The 23169-nt window shown below is 41.6% G+C and overlaps 2 protein-coding genes and 1 long non-coding RNA gene across 3 annotated transcripts; 1 reads left to right on the top strand and 2 right to left on the bottom strand.

Annotated features, from left to right (window-relative positions):
- Positions 1 to 1801: 1801 nt before the first annotated feature.
- Positions 1802 to 10300, bottom strand: LOC136433677 (menin-like). The gene is made up of 6 exons (XM_066426111.1): positions 9851 to 10300; positions 7778 to 8115; positions 7569 to 7609; positions 7134 to 7298; positions 6797 to 6856; positions 1802 to 6605 (listed from the first exon to the last, which is right to left on the bottom strand). Exons 1-6 carry the CDS (start codon positions 10260 to 10262, stop codon positions 5399 to 5401), a joined length of 2223 nt encoding a protein of 740 aa, XP_066282208.1. The 5' UTR covers positions 10263 to 10300; the 3' UTR covers positions 1802 to 5398.
- Positions 10301 to 10600: 300 nt separating this feature from the next.
- LOC136433678 (putative lipid scramblase CLPTM1) lies at positions 10601 to 19125 on the top strand. The gene is made up of 14 exons (XM_066426112.1): positions 10601 to 10904; positions 11040 to 11246; positions 12458 to 12616; positions 13112 to 13229; positions 13539 to 13624; positions 13745 to 13862; positions 14067 to 14169; positions 14657 to 14798; positions 15143 to 15236; positions 15374 to 15564; positions 15836 to 15931; positions 16371 to 16506; positions 16946 to 17113; positions 17603 to 19125. Exons 1-14 carry the CDS (start codon positions 10788 to 10790, stop codon positions 17788 to 17790), a joined length of 1923 nt encoding a protein of 640 aa, XP_066282209.1. The 5' UTR covers positions 10601 to 10787; the 3' UTR covers positions 17791 to 19125.
- Positions 19126 to 19323: 198 nt separating this feature from the next.
- Positions 19324 to 23124, bottom strand: LOC136433679 (uncharacterized). The gene is made up of 4 exons (XR_010755652.1): positions 22993 to 23124; positions 20921 to 20990; positions 20437 to 20493; positions 19324 to 19636 (listed from the first exon to the last, which is right to left on the bottom strand). It is a non-coding gene; the product is annotated as an uncharacterized lncRNA (long non-coding RNA).
- Between the last annotated feature and the right edge of the window lie 45 nt (positions 23125 to 23169).

Genomic DNA, 23169 nt, shown 5'->3' on the forward strand with positions numbered 1-23169 from the left:
GAGAGAATCCTGATTTTTGGTTAGAAAAATGCACTTCTGACCATGGTTACCATGCTGATAGGATTATGGGAGCAATGCGCCTAATATCGCCCTACGTGTGATTGCGATTATCAACGGTACTGCAGCTAGTCGGGCGAGGCGACGTTGTCGTGGAAAAAGTGAGTCATAAGTCGTCGAAGTTACGAAATCAGATTTTAGAAACTAGATGGGAGGGAAAAAATCGAAAGAACAGTATTTCTGCATGAAAGATTATTCTTTTCACTTTTAAGCCAAGAAAAATTTTAATACTTTTAAACCAACGACAACTTCTGCATTGCGAACTAGAGTTCCACGACCTCATACCATCGCAAAATGATTTCAACCTTTATGACTGACGTATTAGGAGTGTTTCTCATCAATTATAAATCATACCAGTTGATTGTCTTAAAATATAACATGTCCAAAGTATATGCTTAAAAATTATGAGCTTAACAAAGAAGGTTATGCTAATATTTAAAATATTGGCTTAATTTATCAATTATGCAAATGAGGCCCTTATTAACATTATTTGATTCAACGATGTTCACATTCACATAACTTCCCGATGCCACAAAAAAGTATCAAATGTATGAAATTGCCGTCATTTGCCAGTGTGGAATAATACAAGTTACTCATTAAGTATGCAAATTAGGCACACATTTACATATTTTCTATCTATTAACATTCCTCTCCTCCTCAGTTACAATTTGAATAGTCATATCATGGAACAAAGCGGATTTTTCAAGTTGCCTCATTTATTATGCAAATTAGAATCTGATTTGCAAAATTATCGTCCAATGATACTAAGCATCACACAAGCTATCAACATACCAAAAATCATGACCATCCATCAAGGCCATCTTGTTATAGTATTTTCTCATTAATTATGCAAATGAGGACTTTGCATAGTTCATATCAATTAATATTTCTCTCTTCCTCAGTTACATGTCACATGTTTCAGAGTCCTATCATGGAATTTGGCGGATGTATAAACTTTCCTCATTAATTATGCAAATTAGATACTGATTTGCATAAGAAGCATCTAATCATGTACATCATCACTCAAGCTATCTACTTACCAAAAATCATTACCATCCATCAAGCCCTTCTTGAGTTATTCCCTTTCAAAGTCAGACGCAAAACCTGCTCCTGCAGTTTCAAAGAAGCAGCTAGGGGGCTCAAACCCGTACCACTTACTTTGTCCAAAGATCTATGTACAACTCAAAAATCAGTATCATAACATGTCCAGAACACGATATATCAAAACAGGAAGTTCCGCTGCAGTATCGTAAGAAGCCGCTAGGGGGCCCAAAATCTAGTCGTTTTCAGGTCTCATCAAAACCTACCAACATACCAAATATCAAAACAATCCATCCATGCATTCTTGAGTTATGCTGGTCCACTACAGACAGACAAACAAACAAACAAACGTTACCCTCTGCATAACCTTCTCGGCGAAGGTAACTATACATAAACAGATCGGAAAACTAGGCTGCCTTGGTAGAGGTTGGCACTTGCTGGATGAGATGGAATCAGCCTCTACACCTATGTTTCACAATCTTATCCAGTTGCTTGAGTAACTATTTTGGCGCTCTACACCTATGGCTTGGGTGGTGATCTCTAGCCTGGAGTCCAGTCCTCTTAGCTTTAGTCCGCTACCCAAGCTCCGCTCCTCACCAAGAGTGGAGCTTGGGTAGCAGACTAAAGCTAAGAAGGCTGGACTCCAGGCTAGAGATCTCAGCAACTTTTGATTACTCAAAAAAACAACTTCAAACAAACAACATTCAGCGAAGCTGAAAGTTTAATTACATGTACAGTCATGGTGAAACTTTGGACGTGTTTACTTCTGACTTGCTACTGACTGCATGGTTCCTTATGGATTGACAGGCCACAACAATTCTATCCCTTGGTTCTTGAAAGCACAAGAATGTCTTATGAAGTTGGTGTAGTGTTAAGGAATGATTCAAAACACTGCACTAATACCATACCAATGACTTTTTTAGTTTACAGCTCAACACTCTCCCAAACCAGAACCTGGCATTAGGATATAATTTAGTGTGGCCATTCAATTAATTCCAAAAGAGAAACATGCAAGTCACATTGTATGCACTATTGCAGCTAAGGCTCCAAACAACAGTTGTGCAACAATTAGAAAATGGAAACTTCAAAAACTCCCTGCCAAATAAGCTAACCACAGGAACCTAACAGTCAGAACAAGTTGTGAGGCGTGTCTTACTTAATTCTAGCTGGAATCTGACCAGTGCAACAAATTGGCAACTGCCAAGCAATTATATCTGTAGACACCCAGCATGATGGTGTACATTCAGCAAGGCATGACAATGAGATGCACTTTAATTTCTAAGCAGATGTTGGGGAAGAAAATTTCAACGTTATCTGACTGGCCGTCAGAGAAGCCAGTGTCAACCAGTTAGAAAACATTACCATTTTCCACCCCAACATCTGCTTGGAGATTGAGATGCACTGACACTTCTATGTTGCAGAACAACATGAGAAATATAACAGTTACACATTCCTGTTTCTCCCAACAAATAATATCAAATTTGCAGGACATTAACAAGTATGGGACCGAGTAAGAAAAACACTATCCTTCCTATCAGTAGTACCTTGGGTAGTCTACATAACATAATGGTACTCAAGAGCCTGATGTGCAACTCATTAAAGCACACCTATACATCTTGTTACATGTAAGCGGATGCTTAGATTGAATTGCACAAAAGAATGGTGGCTGTACAGATACATTAAATGTTTATATACCATTTAAATATGTGAATATGCTGCAGGTATGCTTTTTTTCAAACACAATCCAATGTCATATGGCCAAATTTCATCACTTTTTCAAGTGTACAATTTTGGGGACTGCCAAACAAAAAAGCATAAAGTACAACTATTAATCATTGTGATTATAGATGATGTGATGGTGCAATATGCCATAAACATGGTACAATTTCCATATGGACTTTTAAGATAATTCCTTGGAAAAAGACAGATCATCCAGGGATTTGTATTTCCATGGAAAGGCACTTTTCCCATAAAGCTGTGGCAACCTGCTTTTCAATGAGGACATTTGTTATTGCCAGTGAGTTTAAGCCAAGAGCCGAGAGACTTGGCCACTTATTTTGGATTGTGTTATTCGCATTCAAACTGTTTGATTTGACACATTTCTTGGCTGCTACCTCCTCGAACAACATTGTGAAGTTAATAGATCTGCAGCTGTGACTCCAGGGAAATTTTTCAGGACAGATTTTTTTGCTTAACCACCTCCCTGCTGTTGTTCCATGCAGCAAAATTTGTATTTGTTACCGGTTATCTTAAGTTAGCAGGGACAAGGTTAAAGAAGTGCTAGCTTGATTTATGATAACTGCTGACTGGCCAAAATGTCTTTACCTGATGCTATGTGAACTTTATTCATCACAATCTTAGATGTATACATTGACAACTAACATAAAACACAACACAACACAGTAATCTAGACAAACAAGTATAATACATATCTTGCAGCTTTTAGAAATAATTTATGACCAAATCTACTCAGTTTTTACTTCTCCATCTCTGTACATAATTACATTCTTATATCTTCTGATTCCGACTCACAAAAATAGTTGCACTCTCTCTCTGCTTGTGAGCAGATAATTATCAAATTTATGCTTCCTGCTAATCACATAGCATTCAAGACTAGCTCTACACAGAGATGACTTGATTTCCTTTCCTAATTGATGCTGAAGTATACATATACATGTACATCTAACACATTCACAGGAGGGTAGGTATAAAGGTAGTTTCAGGGCTGTCTACGTGACTAACGTGAATGTGCAGATCTTCATCTTATAAAATACAACGTAAAGTATTTCTTTCCTATTTCATACAACTCAATTCCATCCTCCTTTATCCCTGCTTTCTTCCATTAACCAAACACGGCCTGGAAAGGAAACAATTGCAAATATACAGACAAGCCAATCAGCTCTGGGGAGCAACTCTCGGGTTAAAAAAAACTTTTGATCTCAAAATTCCAAGAAAATGACATGGTGGCAAAATATACTTTTCAACCACAAACTGAAAACACGAGGATTCCAGGCTAACGTTTTCCACTACCATCAGTAACTTTCCAAGTCATCAGCAGGTGCACGAATGACTCATGTTGCAGCTGACCATGATACTCTAGATTTAAAGTAACATTACTACTTCAATGGCATTTCTACAAACGTTCTGAATGCTTGTTATTCTACAATACAATCACAATCCCTAGCCAGAGTATGTTATGAGGATATTTCCATTCTTTTACATTCGGACCTCCTACATGTACAATGGTAATAGAAAAAGCTCTACCCTGTTTTCTTTTGTATCATGGCAGACTACTTTGACATGTCTAGTGCCAACATGTCTACCTGTACATCTTTGGTATGGTCTCATTCTGGAATGTCAATCAGTTGGATCACGTAATATAAGGAATAAACACTATCTTCAGATCAAACTGCACTTCAAGAGTTGTAGCTTTACCACTGACCTATCACATAGAGTGTTGTCGACTGCTAGGATAATGTTTGCTTCTCAGAGTACACCAAGGACATCCCCAGGATTCAGAGAAAAATGATGTAATCCATAAACAGCTTCAGCAAATCAGCAGGGTTGGTAAATAGATATACATGTATACATTGTAATCAGTTCTTAGCTATACAACCAAAAGGATTGGTACCCTTTCAGCTACATTCCTCAGGGCATAAGGAACGTTATTACTCCTTCCATATTGTGATATAGCAGCAAGGATGCTGACTCTCTAACGTGATCCCTACTCCATCTTGTCCCATGCCTTTCTGCAGATGGTAGCTGAAAGATTATACTAAAACGTCGTCAAATCGACTCCTTTGATTGTGTTGCTAAGAACCCAGTATATACAAAATGATGTAATGTTGATACATGATTATGGATTTGTGTTCTCAAATTTTGGCCCAAGCCCATTCCAGGTTGAAGCCCACTGTCCAAGGTCTTGCCAGACAGGTCCTGGGGACATCCCTGGAATACAGGATATTCTAAAAACTTGCTTACTCAAATAAAACTTTCTTTTAGTTGTTTACCCATCGCTTTCTAGTACACGTTTAATGTATATTACAAAAAAAAAAACATCCTTCTGGTAATGTAGTTATGTAGTTTCTGTACAGTGGTTAGTTAGTTAGTTGTTTGTGCTTGATATCTTGGTTCTTTTATACAGGAATGAGGAGCAAGAGATATGTTTATGTGAGCAGGACCCAGTCCTGTACACCGTAGTTCCCAACGTTCTGTTTGGCTGTGTCTGCCTGGACACAGAGATTGGACAATCCAACAACTAATGGCCCCTCGATCATAACTGTCAACCTGGTGCACACACTCATTCTCTCCTTGGTCGTCGTCTGGAGCTGCCATAGTCAAAGTCTCCACTCATTCTGGACCTCTTGACCACCTGCACCTGCGACTGTGCTGTCAGCTGCAGCTTGATTGCACTGGCGTTCAGCTTCCCCGTGGAAGTCAGCAGCTCCTTCAGTCCCTTCATCTTTGCACTGGCGAACTTGACGATCGGCAGGGGAGGCATGGGCACCTTGAACTTGTCGTCCTCCGTCGTACCAAGAACAGGTGCAGCATTGCCTCGACTCGTTGCCTCTCCCTGGCCCTGTGACGTCTGGAAAGCCATCTCCGCTGGGCTCTCTGCTTTCAACACAGACTCCATGGTCATACCGGGAAAGGGGTTGCCGTTGGACCGCTGACTGAGGAACTCGCTCACGTCGGGTCGGGAGTCCGCCGTACGCGTGGCGAAGGGACTACAGCTGCGCTCCAGTCCGCCCAGCAGGTACTCGGGGTTCAGGATGTTCTCCCCGCACTTGGCGGCCAGGTCGGCAATGTTCGGGTGCGGTGCCTCGTTCTGGGAGTCTGGATCAACTTTTGAGGCCAGGCTCTCAATAGTAGACAGCAGTGTCTCATTGGTTAACCTGGTATTGCCACTGTGCTCCTGTCTGCTCTGTGAATCTGCCTTCCCTTTCGCCTCCTTCCCCTTCAACACCACTCCATTCTTCTCACCTTTTCCTTTTGCAACTGCTCTACTGCCTTTTGACCCACGACCTCTACCTTTCTTTGGCTCCTCCTTTTCCTCCGTCTTACTTTCATCTTTGTCTTTCTCCTTCTCCTCTTCCTCCTCCTCTTCTTCATCTTTTATCACTTCCCCCTGATCTCCAATCAAAAGGATGTTCAACTTTGACCTGACTTGAGGTGAGAAGCTGTTTATCGATTGCACAATGTGCTTGGCCCATCCAATATGAAGGACTGGCGTTGAGCTCCCTTCTTCCCACTGACAGATGCCGTCGTACAACTGCAGCAGGTAAGCGAAACATTCAGGGTCATTTAGCAACGGTGACAGCGGCACCGACACCGGGGTGGATCGTCCGTTCGACTTCTCTGAGGAGTCATCAGTGCTGGAGGCCGGAGACAGCGCGGGTGAGTGCAAGGCCGACAGGCTCACCGACTTCAGCATGTTGGGAATGAGCTCATGAGCAATCTCAAGGAACTCCTTGTAAATTTCTTCATCCTCACGGTTGTAGTTGTAGCTACGGGCCAAGAAAACGACACAATGAACTTGTTTCCTTGTTGCCATTCTATTCTGAAGCCATTTCTACATGTCCACTCTTCACCACATGATGATCACTACCAATTTCCAACAGCAGAACACTTGATGCACATGTACTATTGATTTGGCTTTATAATTATCACACCAACTTATGACAGACACACCACTTACCTTCTGATAACATTAGCAGCCTGAGCCCAACAATGAAGAGCATCCTTGAACTGACCACGCCTGAAAGCAATCATATCAGAGTTGAGGATCCTGTGTTCATACTGGGGCAATGAAGGTAAATTTACATTCAAAGATACAACCACCATTCCACAAACACTGCATATTTGTTCATCCAGACAAGTCAATATAGATCATTAGGCATGCATAGAAGTATGTTCTGCAAATCATACTTTGTGAGTACTATCCATGTACTATCCATGTACGATGAGTATGTGAGGGAGTGCATATGTATCCTGATACCAAATGTAGTCCTTTGCAATCTGGTTGGAAAACCTACCTGTAATGGTGGCTACCCAGATAGGTGTAGGGGTAGACATGTTGGTTGTTGTAGTACACCTTGCCAGCATGGATACCTTCATGGAACAGCTGTATAGGAGGGGGTTTGTCTGGAGTGGGGTCAATCTCCTCCAAATCAGCCAGGTTCCCCAGAGCCATGGGATACCTGTAGGAGGGGTAAAGCATAAATGATGAACCACATGCTTGAGAAGCAGGAAGTAAGGAGTGTGTCTTTGTATAACTGTGGGTATCAATTTTGACATGCAGTTCTTACTGTCTCAGTTGTTAAATATATGCCTGCCAACAGATTATTTGTAGATATCTGTTAAAAACATGACAATACAAACATCCGAGGAACTTATACATCACAAGGCTACAATGTTGCGTGCATTAAGAATTAACACTATAAAGTAAGAAAGATAAAAGATGGTCTTACTTTCGTAGATGCCCCATGTCATACAGCAACCAAAGCAGCTCCTATAGTGGGAACAGGGCAACCAGAAAGATCACAAGTAGGTCACAGATAATTATGGCCGGGGTGCAATCAGAGTAAGGTTATTTAGCTGTCCCTACCTCAAACTGGTGCTGAAATCACAAATTTGTCTAGCTAGGCAGTTCTACTCAAACAAGTGTCTAATGACGTACCTGTTGCAGTGAGGCCATCTCAATGCTGTCTGTGTGTGAGTCTATGGATGGATTGATGGCTGACACCATGGCTGCCACCTCCATGCTCCTGGTACACTGCACTGGGAAACCATACAGATACAGCCAGCTCTTCTCTGCCACACCCACACTGATGGGCTGTCCTCTCTTGTCTTCATTCCCCTTCCCGTGCCACGTCACCTCTGCTGTCTCCGCACCCTTGTCCCCAAAGGTCACCCAGGCATGGTCCTCAGACAGGGCCAGGTGAACATCCTTGTAGCCGAGCACCTGGCAGGCAGCAACGACAGCAAACGCAACCCCGAAACAGTCCAGGCGATTTCCTAATGAGGACACAGAAACAAACAGATCAACATCAATTCAACAAAAATTTATGTCAAGTTCTCAAACATCATATCCCCAAAGAACAAAATATATGAGCAGCTTACTGAAACTGATAAAAAACTTTCTTGCATTTTCTAGTTTTTACTAGTTTTTGTTGTTGTTGTTGACAGTTTGATATTAGTAATACTAATCTAAACATTGAAGGTTTAATTTTTCACATGTGCTGACACTAAGCTCTGGCTCCTTGGCTAGAGGGGTTTTAAAGATGGAGTCCAAATTCATTATCATCATCATCACTCTTCATGCTATATAATGTTATATAGTTACAAAAGGGAACAACCAGAAATTCCACTTTCTGTTCCCTTTTTTGGTAATGACTCAAATGATATATTGACCAGGTATACAAAGTGACTCACAACATAGAATACATTTGACCTGGGGCTGAGAAGAGGATGAGTCAGTCATTCCCAACAGTTTTACATCATCATGATGAACACAGCATCCACATTATATTTTTACATCTCATCCCATAAAAATGAGCTCAGGTGTAAGTAAATATGAGGTCTCCAAAATGTATTTAGCTTTTAGGTCACACATACATGCATGAGACAATGTCCTGATGTTGCATGTGGTGCTGGTAGTGGTAGTGCATGTTTTCTTGTTCTTCATCCTAAACTTTATTCTAGATGGATAACTGTCAATCATACAGTCAGTTAAAAGTTTAATGTATTGGCAAATGGTGATGTATTTACAGATTATTGTAACAGTGTGTTTTCAGCCATTTACTGTATCGTTGTACCTGCCAGTTCCCAAGTCATCATTGCGGAAGGAACACATCATGCTTCGTTAGCACAGTTCCTCAGCAACCTATCAGAGGACATTTACCAACCAGCAACCCCACTTCCAGTTGGCAAATGGCATACTTGGCAAACTTCCAAGACATCAGGTATGCAAAATTGTATAGTCTGGGGAGATTGAAATGCAAATAACGGACAGGCGTGCTATTTCCGCACAGCAGGACAGAGGCCCTGGCACCTGGTATGCATGACATATAAGGCCTGTTTATTGATACTTTGCCATTATTACGAGGTGAATTGGCCCCGAAAAAAGTATGGCAGGGTGCCGGCTATACAGCTCTCCACTTACATGACCCCCTGAAGGGATGCATCAAGCATAGCCAGATGGCCAAGTTGGCTGAGCTACATGTTGGAATACAGATGTAAACAATGACTATGAATTGGTATGTGTACTATGCATAATGCATGTCAAGGTACAGTGACTGACTCACGGTTCTATACCTTGGTATGAAACTGGCTGGTGATGTCATCAATGAATCATGGACTGGGTCTAATTACATGTAAATAATGGGAAGTCCCTACCAACAAACATGACAAATGATAGAAGGAAAGCGAATGTTCCCTGTTGGTAAGAGGCTGGCCATGACAATCGTTGATTATGTACAGTTGAGTGTCTACCGATCTACGCGACAAGCATGAAACCGTTATATTTCAACCTACTAACCCACATTTGCTATTGTTATTGAATCATCAGGTAACGGTAGCGAAAGCGCACAGGTTTGGAACAAATGACACAACAGACAATGCAAATGCACTACGAGTTTGACATACCACTGTCATGAAGAACTGACAACCCCCCTAGCACGTCCAGTGCGGGGTAACGCCCCCTGCCCCCCTCCCCCTTAGTGCCATGCATCGTAAACAACAGTAACGTTACCTGTGAGATAGCTGTAGAGAGACTGCAGATGCGCTCTGTCAGTGTGGTACGATCGTGACAACGAGCTCCATATCACGTCTGACACCTTTTTGACGAGATCCCGTGTTGCCACGCCGTGCGTGAACTGGCTTAGATCGACAGACCCTTTGATTTGACAGACGAACTTGTGGTACAGGGCTTCCACGGGGGCTAGCTCCACCACCGGAAAGATCGGCTCCAAATTAGCCCCGCTATCTACCTTGTTTAGAGCCCTGTTGTTGGTCAGGACATTCTCAATATACCCCAAGGTGACAGAGAGCAATGCGAGATTGGGCTCTACGCTGCATGACAGTTGCGATCGAAAGAGTTCCACGACGGATTTTATGTCTTGCAAAGGGAAGTGGCGTTTATCCTCATCTCGAAAGCCCGCCATGTTGAGTGAAATTGCTCACTGCGTCAGCGCGCGCAAAAATGTTCGAATCGACGGCACAGTCTATTTGACTTAGTGGGGGGGTCGGAAGTTAGCTATTGTCAAGAAATAGATAAAATAATCTCTCTATGTATCTAAATCAGTTTGACGGCTTTAGACTATCTGTGATCTACAATTTGTTTCTATTTAATGCACTTAATGCAAGTATTAGAATAATTTTGATTCGATAAAATTTCGTAATTTTCACGTTGGTAACAGTATGATCCATTCCGAACAAAAATTGACCAATAAGAGAACATCTTCATCCAGGCTGTGACGTAGCATCCGATTTCGCAACAGAAACTGCAAATCATGGCTATCTGTCCGGATGAATCATAGCCTACAAGCTTTTTGTCCTTTTTGAAAATATTCTTACATACAACTCCCTTCCACGTAGGACGGAAATAACCATTTTCTCCGGGATTAATTCATGCAAAATTGAGATCTCGTGAAATCACTCGTTTTCACGCGAGATCTTGAAATTTAAACATGGCGGACACCCAGGTGAAAGAAAACACCGGTGCCACGGCGGAAAATGTTGTCAGTAACGGCGACACTGGCGATTCTGACGGCCAAGTTGTAGCTCAACAGGAGCAAGATGGTCAGGTGTGTTATTATATCCAATTTTCTTTTCCATTCAATCATAAAAAAGGCTGTATTCGACTATAGATTTCGATGTGGATTTTGTGAATGAGTCACTCATGACTTACGTAGCATACGGAACGATACTCCCTTTTCCAGGCCAGCGAAGCTGTACAACAAGAGCCTCTGGAGCAGCCACCGCAAAACACTTGGCAGGTGGTCAAGAATGTTTTCTTCCGAATTTTCGTCGTCTGGGTGGTGGCCAGCATGTTCAAGCGTCAGCCAGCGCAAGAGGGCTCGGACCAGCAAGGAGGGGTCACCACGCGCAAGCCTGCCCACAACCTCTTCCCACCTGGCACGAGGATGGTAGGACCAAACGACCTCTATATGACATTTTAGTCTCTGTGGGCATTTTGGGCTATGAGGAACAAATTGCTAAGAATTTGTCTCGAAATTAATATAGCATGGCCATAAATGTATGTATGAGACTTCCCTGCTTTGGTCTGGTTTTAAAAATCATGTTACCCATCAAATGATCAATTGCCATGTTTTAGAATTACAAATAATGATAATGATTTACTTACCATAAATGAATTGAAATTGAAAAATTGAAATTGACCATCATTCACTTGGCCAGCCAGACTTAACTCAGATTGCAGATATGTTTCAAATGATAGGAATATGGTAGTCGTGGGGCACGACACAATTTCACTTCTACTCGAGCGACGCCGGCCTTCTAACATGTCTAACTTGCATGCCGGGCCCGATTCTTGTTCTCCCTGAACTCCCAACGCCCTTACCTGCAATGCCGGTCACTTAAGCGACGCCGGAAACCCCATGTTAATCCACAACAGGGCTTGATGCGGCAGAAGTCAATGGAAAACAACATCGGGTCCGCCATTTTTGGTTTGAAAATACAAGGAGAGTAACGTGATCGCTACGTCATCGCTTGTACAGCCTGATTGGTGCATTTACTCACATGACTGGGCTTGACCAATCAGGCCGTACAAGCGATGACGTTGCGATGACGTTATTCTCCTTGTATTTTTAAACCAAAAATGGCGGACCCGATGTTGTTTTCCATTGACTTCTGCCGCATCAAGCCCTGTTGTGGATTAACATGGGGGTTCCGGCGTCGCTAAAGTGACCGGCGTCGCAGGTAAGGGCATTGGGAGTTCAGGGAGAACAAGAATCGGGCCCGGTGTGCAAGTTAGAAGGCCGCTGTCGCTCGAGTAGAAGTGAAATTGTGTCGTGCCCCACGACTAAGAAGGGAAAGTATATGTAATATGAAGCAAAAACTCCCTTCGTTAGTCACCACGGTTATGAATATGGTATCTTGTATTATTACATACAGTATATAAACTTTATCCTCTGTAGTTTGTAGCTTTATTGTGTTCCACTTTCAGAGCTTTATTGTATTGTGTTTGAGAGCTCTCAATCATCTATCTATCTATCTATCTATCTATCGATCGTGATTAAGAAAGGTTGCATGGTGAAAAGCCAGTTTGACTAACAAAAGCACCCGTAATGCTGTTATTTGTCCTTAATGCTGTTCATTGTTCTGTGTTTTCCCGCAGGACCTACGAGTGTACCTCTCAGAAAGTGAACACTTCAAGGAGTTTGATGACACTAGTAAGCTGTTCTGGCAGAAGAAGGGACTGACATATGGGGACTGGGACAGTGGGATCAACAAAGACGGGACATTTACATATGAAGCAGAAATCTCCACACCAGAGGTTTGCATGTCATACATACAGAACAGTAGAAAACTACAGCTCATGGGTCATAGTGAGTCAACTGTATGGGCTTTATACTAGTAGCAGTGGAATCAACACTTGAATTGTTCCTGTGGCATCTAGCTATTACGTCAACGACATATCCCAAAGTTTAAAAGATGAAGACACTCTCAACAACTGTGAGCCCTTATTTTGACAATACATTTATGTATAGATCACAAGGTTAATCAGGTATATTAACACTTAAGCTGTTTCCTGGAATCCAGTCTTGTTAGCTTTAGTCTACTTCCAATGGTCACTACCCCACCAACAACTTAGCGACCATTGGAAATGGACCAAATTACAGGCTTATCTCTAGCAGCATTTGAATGCGATCTGCTAACAGTGACCTGTTGTTATGTCTTTCAAGTTCATTGTATTGATTAAAGAAAAGTAGTAGTTGGATAATGAGTATAGACCACAGCCAAGATACTAATGATTTTTGTTTCATTTCAGCATTTGAAGAACAATGGGTCAATGTGGATCCATGTCTTTCTGACCAAGAGTGGCAAGTCACCTGACCCAACCCAGAAGACGCTATATTCAAGAGCATCTACCATATACAAGAAGAAGAGTAAGAGATGCAAACCCATACATTCTTTTGAATCCGTGTGGATGCTGATAGATTATACATATGTATAGTAACAGAACAGTAAGACAACAACAGTTACACAATTAAGTCTTTGCACAAGCTGTAATTGATACCAGGTAAAGTCTGCTAATGATATGGAGATGAATTTGGCATACCACAATTACATTGAATGAGATTTCTAAAAGCATGATTCCCATATTTGTTTTCAACTGAAAATATATGCTCATAGTTTTTGAAATATGTTTTATTGATGTTATTGTTCCGCCTCATAATTGTTTGTTCTCATATTAGTGCTTAACAGGTACAAGAAGAAGAGATACCTGAAGACCCAGAACCTTCTGACTGGTGCAACTGAGCTGACTCTAGAAGACCAAGCGGTATGTCTTGTTGGTTTGTTGCTGCAGCTTGACCTTTTTCATTTCGCCACCTTACCCATTTGTGCTTCATCAAGATTGACAGTTTTTGTAATTCATTGTTGAATGTTCTCAATTTCACAGAAAGCTGCTAATTCCACAGTGGAGATCCTGTCCCACTGGCATCCCAACATGACCATAAACCTGATGGACGACCACACACCATGGGTTCGGGGGTCAGTGCCAGCACCCCTGGATGAGTGTAAGTTTTCTAGACTAGAGCTCATATGATTGAATAGCTTGCATTTCTTAGAGATACATATTCAACATACCTCCGTACAAATTACAATATTCCATCATTCTAATCTATTGATGACTATAATATGAAGGACGAAGATGTTTTTTTCTGAGGTATACACTATGTCTTCCTGTTATCCTGATGATTCTACTCTTACTGTATGTTTAGTCATAGACTTTGAGCCGCTGACAGGAGGCTACCTGCCTGTCCTGTACTTCAATGACTACTGGAACCTCAACAGGGACTTCCAACCAATCACTGCTGCCAATGAGTAAGTCTTCATCATCTTCATACAAGTCATGATATGTATGATAATCTGATTTGTTGTAAGACGTGATGATAACCTTAAACATCTTGCACAGTAGAACCATCCCCTTGCTATTGAATTATTCATGGCCCAACTGTAATAAGTTTAGCATACATCAGTCAGATATGGGTCAAGTCATTAAAGCCATTTGATCTGCATAGTTTTTATATTATATGCTAAGCCCTGAAAAGGGTGGGCAATATGTATGCCTTTGGTTTGAGATTAGTCAGAGCAGTAAGCACTTCCTCTTGAAGGTTACACACCAAAGGACAGTCTTTGAATGTGATTTCTTACAGGATTGATTGATTTCTTACATGATTGATTGATTGATTTCTCACATGATTAATTGATTGATCTCTCACATGGTTGATTGATTGATTGGTTGATTGATTGATTGATTGATTGATTGATTGATTGGTTGATTGGTTGATTGATTGATTGATTGACACAGGACACTGCTGCTGAGCCTGACCTACAGCCCCATCTCGCTGTTCCGCTGGCAGATGTACGCGGCACAGAACATGCGCTCCAAATGGGCCAATGTGCTCGGGGAGGATGTCATGGAGAATGATGATGATGACGACTCACTCAAGGTACTTATCTAAAGACTAAAGCAAAGCATTGCTGCCTGGAGCTCCACAGTGTATTGTGCTGTTGCAATTTCAATAAAGTTTAAAGATCCAACGCTCTATGTTGGTTGCAGAGAATTTTTCTTATGGTGAGAATCTCAACAGAATGCAAAAGATAAGATTGACAGATGTTGTTCTCTTTATATCAGTACTAAGATACTCACATAGTTCTAGACTGCTTAGCCTTGATACTTGGTAAATAGGTACACATAGTTTGTAGTGTTCTCTGCTCTAGTTTGTAGGGTTTGTAGCTGAGCATGTTCTGCAATAGATCGGACATAATGGAAATTTGTTTTGACCTCTTTCAGCAAGCCTTCCTAGAAACAAACCCATACCTCCTCGGACTGACCATCATAGTGTCCTTGGTCCACAGTGTCTTTGAATTCTTAGCGTTCAAAAATGGTAAGTGTTGCTTCCGCAGTATATTTATCAGTTTTCATTTAGCAAGACCTCTGGTAGTTAGAAGGATTTACTCACATTGCTGTGTTTTGTCCTTTCTAAGTGTGAACAATATGTTTGAATCATTCCTTTTTCTCCAGATATCCAGTTTTGGAACAGCCGTAAGTCTCTGGAAGGTCTCTCCGTGCGGTCTGTGTTCTTCAACGTGTTCACATCGCTGATTGTGGTGCTGTATGTCTGGGACAACGAGACCAACTTTGTGGTGCGCATCAGCTGCATGGTGGGGTTGGCCATAGAGATGTGGAAGATCACCAAGGTAGTCACATTCAAGGTAAGAGGCTTCTAGACTATACCTGTTTTCTCTCTAATGTTAGCACTGATATCTGCTTATAGTGTCATGAGGATTAAAGATAAAACTAGTCCAGTTTTTGTAAAGGAAAGATAATGACTGAGGCAGACAAAGCACAGCATAGTCCCTCTAATAGGACAGATTGAATTGGAGCAGCAAATTTTTATTAATACCTTTGTACCTGCTTTGACAAAGTAGGGCTTATCTGGTCAAATCCTACAGTTCACATCCTTCTTTTTTTTTCTTCTCACAGCTTGACAGAGAGGACCCCATATTAGGATTCTTACCTCGTGTCAGATTGGAGGACAAGAGCACCTATGTGGAATCATCCACTAAGCAGTATGATCAGGTAAGTCTGAACATTGACAGTATAAGCAAGATTGGCTTCACAAAATTGAAATCAAGAAGCCTGTTCATGTAGTGTGTATCTTTCATGGATGTTTGCACTTAATGTTGATCACTAATGTTAAATTTCTGTAATTGTCATTCCCTGATATCAGCAACTCTGTCTGAATCAATTATTTCCTTATAATACAGTGCTAAACTTTATTTCAACACTAAGGTATTCACGGATCAAATTTTCGACGACCACTGTCGGCTTCTTCAGGATCCGTGAATACCTTAGTGTTGGAAGAAAGTTTAGCACTGTATTATGATTACTATCAACACAGATGAGCTTCCATTATAATTCAAGTATTTCCTTGTTGCAAGCCAAATGAAATGAAAGTGAAAACTTGTGTTTGAATTTGTTGGTTATCACCAATGTTCTTTTCTTGCTCTCTTGACAGCTGGCGTTCAAGTATTTAGGCATAGCGTTGTTTCCACTGCTGGGGTGCTATGCTGTGTACTCTCTCATGTACAACGAGCACAAGGGCTGGTATTCTTATGTCCTGAACATGATCTACGGATTCTTACTAATGTTCGGTAAGTCTCTTACTTTTGAACTGTTTCAAATGTAAAATGTCCAAATATAGCAGTTGACATGTATCTGTCTCTTGTATAGACATCAAAAAGCAGTGATGTCTTTATTTTGAATGAACAGGTTGTTGGGGCACACAATTGCTGCAAGTTTACGTCTTTGACTGTATGTAGACTTTGGCAGGTAAAATTGCTTTCAAATCAGTGAGATAAAAGCCGTTGTCACACTCAACAACCTTCAGCTGAACTTGTCGATTGCCAGATCCCAATGGTCACTACTTTGCCAACAACTCGCTGGTGAAGTATCGACTGTGGGAGCATACCAGAGCTAACAAGACTGGACTCCAGACTAGCTGTGTGATGCCGGCTTAAGGGAGTGTAAAAACTTTCTATTCATTGATGACAGAGTAACTCATGACTGCCCTGTTGTCCTCCCCACCTTCAGGTTTTATCATGATGACCCCACAGCTGTTCATCAACTACAAGCTGAAGTCGGTGGCCCACCTCCCCTGGCGCATGCTCACCTACAAGGCTCTCAACACCTTCATCGACGACCTGTTCGCATTTGTTATTCAGATGCCCATGATGTATCGCATAGGCTGCTTCCGAGATGGTATGTACATGTGATTGTCTTTGTTGTTTGATTTTAGGAAAGCTTCTTTTTAAGTTGTAAATGTGTAAGGTCCGCTGTAACATTTGAGTGAAGTAAATGATAAGTGAATGGATGATATTTGGATGTACAGGAAATTATAGAACCCATGTGATGGCCTAGGGGGTAGAATTCTATAGCCCTTGGTCCACACAGCTCCCTACTGTAGTTACCTGTTTGGCCCAAGCACTATAGAAAAGGAAATGGTACCAGCCCTATGGGCTCCCTTGGAAATCAGTTACTCAGTAAACTGAAGGGACCACCCAAAAGATTCATAAATTAATGAATGAATAAGAATAAATTATCATATGAATTTGTGTAATCAAGGAGGTTTTATACCTCCTTGGTGTTATGTAGTTACTGTTATCTGCAGATTCACTGATATTTGTCATTTCTTGAGTTCAAAATTCATTGTTCTATCAATTTACAAACAATTCTATGTCTTCACCACAGATATTGTCTTCTTCATCTACCTATACCAACGGTACATCTACCGCGTGGACCCAAAACGTGTGAACGAGTTTGGTACGACCGGCGAGGACCACGATGTACAACCCAACGGGAGTATAGGGGCAAAACCGACGGAGGGAGAGCAACCAGCTATCGAGGATAAGCCAGCTGAAGAGAAGAAAACAGACTAAAGAATGAATCTCAAATTCTAGTGAAAGTTTTTCCCGGTATTGTATTACACGAAGATACTGTTATTCAAAAGCAGGGGCCATTCTACTCTAGATGATATGATGTAGTGTTGTTAGGCATTTTGTCAGCAATGTAAGTTTTGTCGGATACATATGGCACATACATACCGGTATATAACATGACACAATTAGCTGAGAATTAAGAAATAAGAAATTGGTAATGTAATAAATTCTTGTGTTGTAAAACATTGATGGTGCAACTCTAATAGGAAGAAAACTGCCACTATGATAGCTGTTCATTCCCTTTCCCTGTCTGCACCCAGTGTGGTTGTTGAGGATGTCAAACTAGTCCAGTTGATTTTTTCACATCCATATGTGCATAGTTATGGCTCCAGTGTTATGGCTCCAGGTAGGATCTGTGAACTTCAGTTTTCCAAATAAGGTGGCTGTAGTCATTCAGACAAGAGTGCTGTGCTTCCCCTATCACACTGTCATTATCTATATTCTGGGAGTCTCCCTGAAACCCATCAACAATGTGCATGGAATAGCAACGTTTCTAAAATACATGGAGAGGGTCACTGTGTGAGGTTTTCTGGGTGTAAAGTTGTATGCATTCCATTTACTACAATGATTACAAACGTGTGATGAGTTGATGAAGAGGCCTGCAGTTTCCTGAGGTTGTTGGGTCATTACCACTAGAATGGACACACGAAGAGGAAAATCAATTTTCACAATTTGCCTAAGCTTGATTAAGATACAAACACTGCCTTTTTACACTTTTTGATTAATAGTTGGGTATTTTCGTCATGACTGTTTTCTTGTTCTCTACAACAATGGATGACAGAATCTGTGAAAAACAAGGCTCCCAGCTTCACTTTCATCACTGATCACTGTATATCTCAACTTCTGTGAGAGGCCCTGTATTTCCTGTGCTAACATGTTTGTAGCTATGGTGTATCCCTACCTCTGGCCATGTCACTTTAGGTTTCTGACACCAGGTTTTGATGCTATTAGTTTATAAGGGTGTGTTTTCCACACTAGTTATGTGAAAAATGAGGAGCTGCATTTGTCTCCTATTTTGTGCCACAGATAGAATGTCCCTGTTGATATGGTGTTTTAAGTTGCCCTACTAAGCAAATGCTGCAAGATAAGTGTAGTGCAGTATTATCTAGCACTGTTAGCAAAGCAAAAGTAAATAGCAAAGGAATTTTTTGCTGTTGAAAGCCAATGAGGATTATCTTGGTGTTATAATTTATAAGGTGGGTTTATGTCAGGAATTGTATTTGAGTATTTTATCAGGATCTACAATGAAATAAACCACACTACTATTAATTGGAATCTGTACTATTTTATCGTTACTATGCTTCAACACCTAAAACCGTGACACAGTGAACCCTGAGACTAGTGGTCGCATCTAGAAGTTACAGTAGCCATGTAGACCTGTGCTAAAAGTTGTAACACGGAAAAATTTGCACGTTGTAAGTGCAATGTAAATGCTGTTGATGACAATTCTGACAATGAACCACGACTCCTATATCCAGATGCAGATCCCTTATAATTCATTTCGATTAGAGTTTACTTGTACATGACAAAAACTGTATATGATAAGTGAAATCCATTGACCATGCACACTAAGTCTGGTCTTTTCTTCGATAAGTGCATCCAACAAGGATGAGGAGAAAACTGCATATTAAAATGCTACACGAGCCTCTACCCAAATCTATGCCATATTTGATTGACAGCTAGTAATGTCCAGCAGTCTGTCAGCCTCAGTGTGACAGCAGGAAGGCCATCAGTGCCGGCATCAGGACACTCAACAGTGCCGCTGCAAGGCCGGCTGCTCCGCCGGCTGGAAAGGCAAAATTACACGCTGCATTTACATTGTATGGTACAACATGCAACAAACACAGCAGTGTTGCACCAAAAATTCTTAACAGTCTTAGAGTTCAACTAATCTGAATAGCTACAATTGCAACTATAACAACTCCTTTTGCCAGTCGGATACGGCCTTTGCAACTGTAGATCTGCTTGGAGATTAGTGTATCCCTACCTCTGGCCAGTCACTTTGGGTTTCTGGCACCAGCTTTTGATGCTATTAGTTTATAAGGGTGTTGTTTTTCACTCTAGTTATGTATGACGCAACATGCAACAAACAGCAGTTTTGTCACTGTTGCACCAAAAGTCAAAAGAGTTAATCTAATCTGAACAGTTACAGTTGGCAATAAAAATTCGACCGGAAAGATGGCCGCTATTTACAGTACAAAAGCTACTCAAGCAACTGGATAGGTATTGTCGATACGTCGTTGAAGGTTAGACATGGACAGGTAATAGGATACACAGTACACAAGTTAATCAAGCAACTGGATAAGTTTTGTAAGGTCAGACATTTCAGATAGCATCAGATATCTTTCGTCAGCCGGTGTTTCATGTAAAGCTATCAGCGGATGTTATCTGAAACGTCTGACCTTATAAAACTTATCCAGTAACAGTGTACTGTGTATCTTATTACCTGGATGTCTGACCTTCATCGACGTATCGCTACTATTCCATTACACTCATAGTCATACTGTAATTTTCCAATCGTCTGACAAAAAAGGACGACCCCTTCCCCAAGGACATATATAATGGAGTGACAGTGTTCAACGTTACCTGGTGCGTCTGTCGACACTGCCATGGTGTTGTTCATGGTGGTGGGGCTCATCGTGGCTGGAAATGTCAAGAACATACTCAAGATGTGAACACTTGACAAGTATACATTAAGATATGATCGTATTAACTACATTTAAGACTGTAATGGGTTGCAAATGCTTGATGAGCGTTAACAGCCCCGGACAAATATTTGGTGACGCATACGGTACCTGACACCGATAGGAAACGTACTCCTTGGTACTCCGTAGACTCAAACTGACATCGCAATTAAAGATGCGACTTTCGCAAGAACTATCAGCATCAAACAAGGATTCTTTATTTGTTTTTAAATGTACTCTGGACATGTTGGCCTTGTAAAGGATGCATCGATCCTGTTGCCAACACCTCTCAGATTTCATTCCGTGAAGTTTAATAAAGAAAATAAATAAAAAATCGACCGAGGTCTGCAGCACCTGTATTTGAGTATAAACGCCACCGTACTCACTTGTTTGCGCCCCCACTTCAACTGCGCATTTGGTCACGAAGACGGCAAGCACTACAGCAACGAGGAAAGCCTGCAAGAATATTCATTTTTTTAGTTCAACAAATTGCACAACAGCCTTAAAAGATCGCGTCTACCTTACATTTTCTAAACTTATCGAGAAGAGGGCGTGGTGACCCGGTGTGATCGGCTAATACTTTGGTCCCAAATCCAATCCGGGGCCGGGCCGGGCTGTTTGCAAAAACGAAAAACATAAAATGCATATCAAGAAAATATACAATATATGGTAAGGAGTAATTGTTTTACGTTTTGTGTCTTTTGTTGTCTTGTATATCAGATTGGAAATGGGACCGAAGCATAAATCGCGATCCTTTCCACTATCGGCTATAGAAAATGAATTGCGCTTCGAGTTTGGCCCGCTTTAAGTTTCTGGCTTGATGGTTGCCAAAAAGAACCAGAATATCTTAGTTTTCATTGTGTATATAACAAGCATTTAGTTACGTCTGTAGCAGTCAATATCCGGTAGTCTGACCCAAAGCAGCACTGCGTTTTTGCATGGTACTCTCATGTCCACAAACATTGCGCGACTTTTGTCCTTGCCGTCGGCACTACAAACCCTGTGCCAGAGAGGCCTACCTAATTACAAAACAAGAAGCCGGGCTTCTTAATGGCAAGCGTCTTTCTGATAGCTCTGTAAATACTCCGTGAAACAACTTGAGCGATTCAAGAAAGCTTTGAAACCATGAGTCAAGTGAGGACCACCCATTCAGAGACAAATATGTTTAAGTAAATTGAAAGCAACGAGAGCAAATACAGACTGTATCATCATGCTTGCCTGATACGCGGGACTTGAGTACAAATGGACAGAAACGCAAGCGAGATACTCATTTTCTATTGTCCGTGATTCACAAAATCCTAAATCACTCTGTATATTTTGTCCCTTGGACGCAGAACCCGTAGTACAGATGCTCAGGCTCTTTTCAAGTAGGGAGGAAACAAAGCCAGGTGAAACAACAAGATCAGATCCCTCTTTCAATATTTACCTTTCCAAACATTCTTTTGTTTCGTTCAGATTATAGCAAAAGGACGACATTTCACGGACACGAAAAGGTTTTCCGGAGTTCGCGATATAAACACTGTGCGGGCTTTCAGCGCGTGGAAACCCGACGCTAACAATAACAACTTGAACGGAGACTGTCAACCTTTTCTGGTTACCTGAGGCAGACGACATCAGACCAAAGGAGCCTTTATAAGGCATGGCATCTCGCTGTGTAAACGAAAGGCCTCGAAGGACACGTGCTGACGTCAACCTACAACTTCGTTAAGGGGCAATGGTATACGTAGATCCGGCCAGCGCCAAGCGACTGACAAATAACTTCCCTGGTCCCCGGCACAAACCTTGCCAAATTCTGCCTGAAGAGGTATTTACCTGCTTCGCTAAGCAGAAGTGTAACGTTATATAAAGTCACGGGCTCTTGTGAAGACAGTCGGCCATACTATAATAGATTAGACTTGAAATCAGTATCGAGTTACATCTTTTTCCAGCAGGTGTTCTGAGACCGACTCTCCTGCCTCAAGACCGCCAAGCTGCCGTGCCGTCCTGCTGCCCTTACGTTGTTAGATTTGACGTGGTCAGTGCGTATTCTCCCACATGGTAGCTTTTAGATTTATTGCCTTGGTAAACAACATGTGTATTCACCACTGCTACCGGCACACAGAGTCCCGCCCTGCTACTAGAACTCAGATGGACTCGGCTAGGCCACGTGTACACAATACTAGTATTTCACGAGTATTACTAAGGCCCTGCAGAAATACTGCTAAAACGTGCGCACACTGACCAAAATAGTACTATAAACGAGACAGCGCATTTTTTCCCAATGGTTTGTGGACTGTTGTAGTAGTGAAGTACGGGAAAACAGAAAGGAAGACCCAATAAATCCGATCCGTTTTTGTCTCCGGCAGTCCCCGGCTAAAATTCTTACAGGCGTCGACCAGCAAAAAAAAGCATCTAAGAGAACAGTGCATCATCGGAGTCGTCATGACATTCCCTCTGTACTGAGACATGTTTCACTTACCTTTGCGAACATCTTTGAAACTTGTTGTTGGGAAGCTGTGTCAGGATGAGAAAAAGGCGCGCACACTCGTCAGACGTTACACAGCCGAATGACCGTTACAGTGGGGTTCTGGGATTTCTGTCTGCTGTCTGATTACACAGACCAAGTACCCGACTGTAACTCTACACCGCTGTACAA

This window comes from Branchiostoma lanceolatum, chromosome 4 (assembly GCF_035083965.1).
Source record: "Branchiostoma lanceolatum isolate klBraLanc5 chromosome 4, klBraLanc5.hap2, whole genome shotgun sequence".
Taxonomy (NCBI): Eukaryota; Metazoa; Chordata; class Leptocardii; order Amphioxiformes; family Branchiostomatidae; genus Branchiostoma; species Branchiostoma lanceolatum.

What these genes read in the sequence shown, in the direction of transcription:
- LOC136433677 (XM_066426111.1), bottom strand. Translation starts at nt 10,262, where the DNA reads ATGGCGGGCTTTCGAGATGAGGATAAACGCCACTTCCCTTTGCAAGAC. An exon ending in TCTCTACAGCTATCTCACAG is followed by an intron (nt 8,116 to 9,850) that starts GTAACGTTACTG and finishes TGTCCTCATTAG; the next exon opens with GAAATCGCCTGGACTGTTTC. An exon ending in AGATGGCCTCACTGCAACAG is followed by an intron (nt 7,610 to 7,777) that starts GTACGTCATTAG and finishes TTCCCACTATAG; the next exon opens with GAGCTGCTTTGGTTGCTGTA.
- LOC136433678 (XM_066426112.1), top strand. Translation starts at nt 10,788, where the DNA reads ATGGCGGACACCCAGGTGAAAGAAAACACCGGTGCCACGGCGGAAAAT. An exon ending in GCCAGCACCCCTGGATGAGT is followed by an intron (nt 13,863 to 14,066) that starts GTAAGTTTTCTA and finishes CTGTATGTTTAG; the next exon opens with TCATAGACTTTGAGCCGCTG. An exon ending in CCACTAAGCAGTATGATCAG is followed by an intron (nt 15,932 to 16,370) that starts GTAAGTCTGAAC and finishes CTCTCTTGACAG; the next exon opens with CTGGCGTTCAAGTATTTAGG.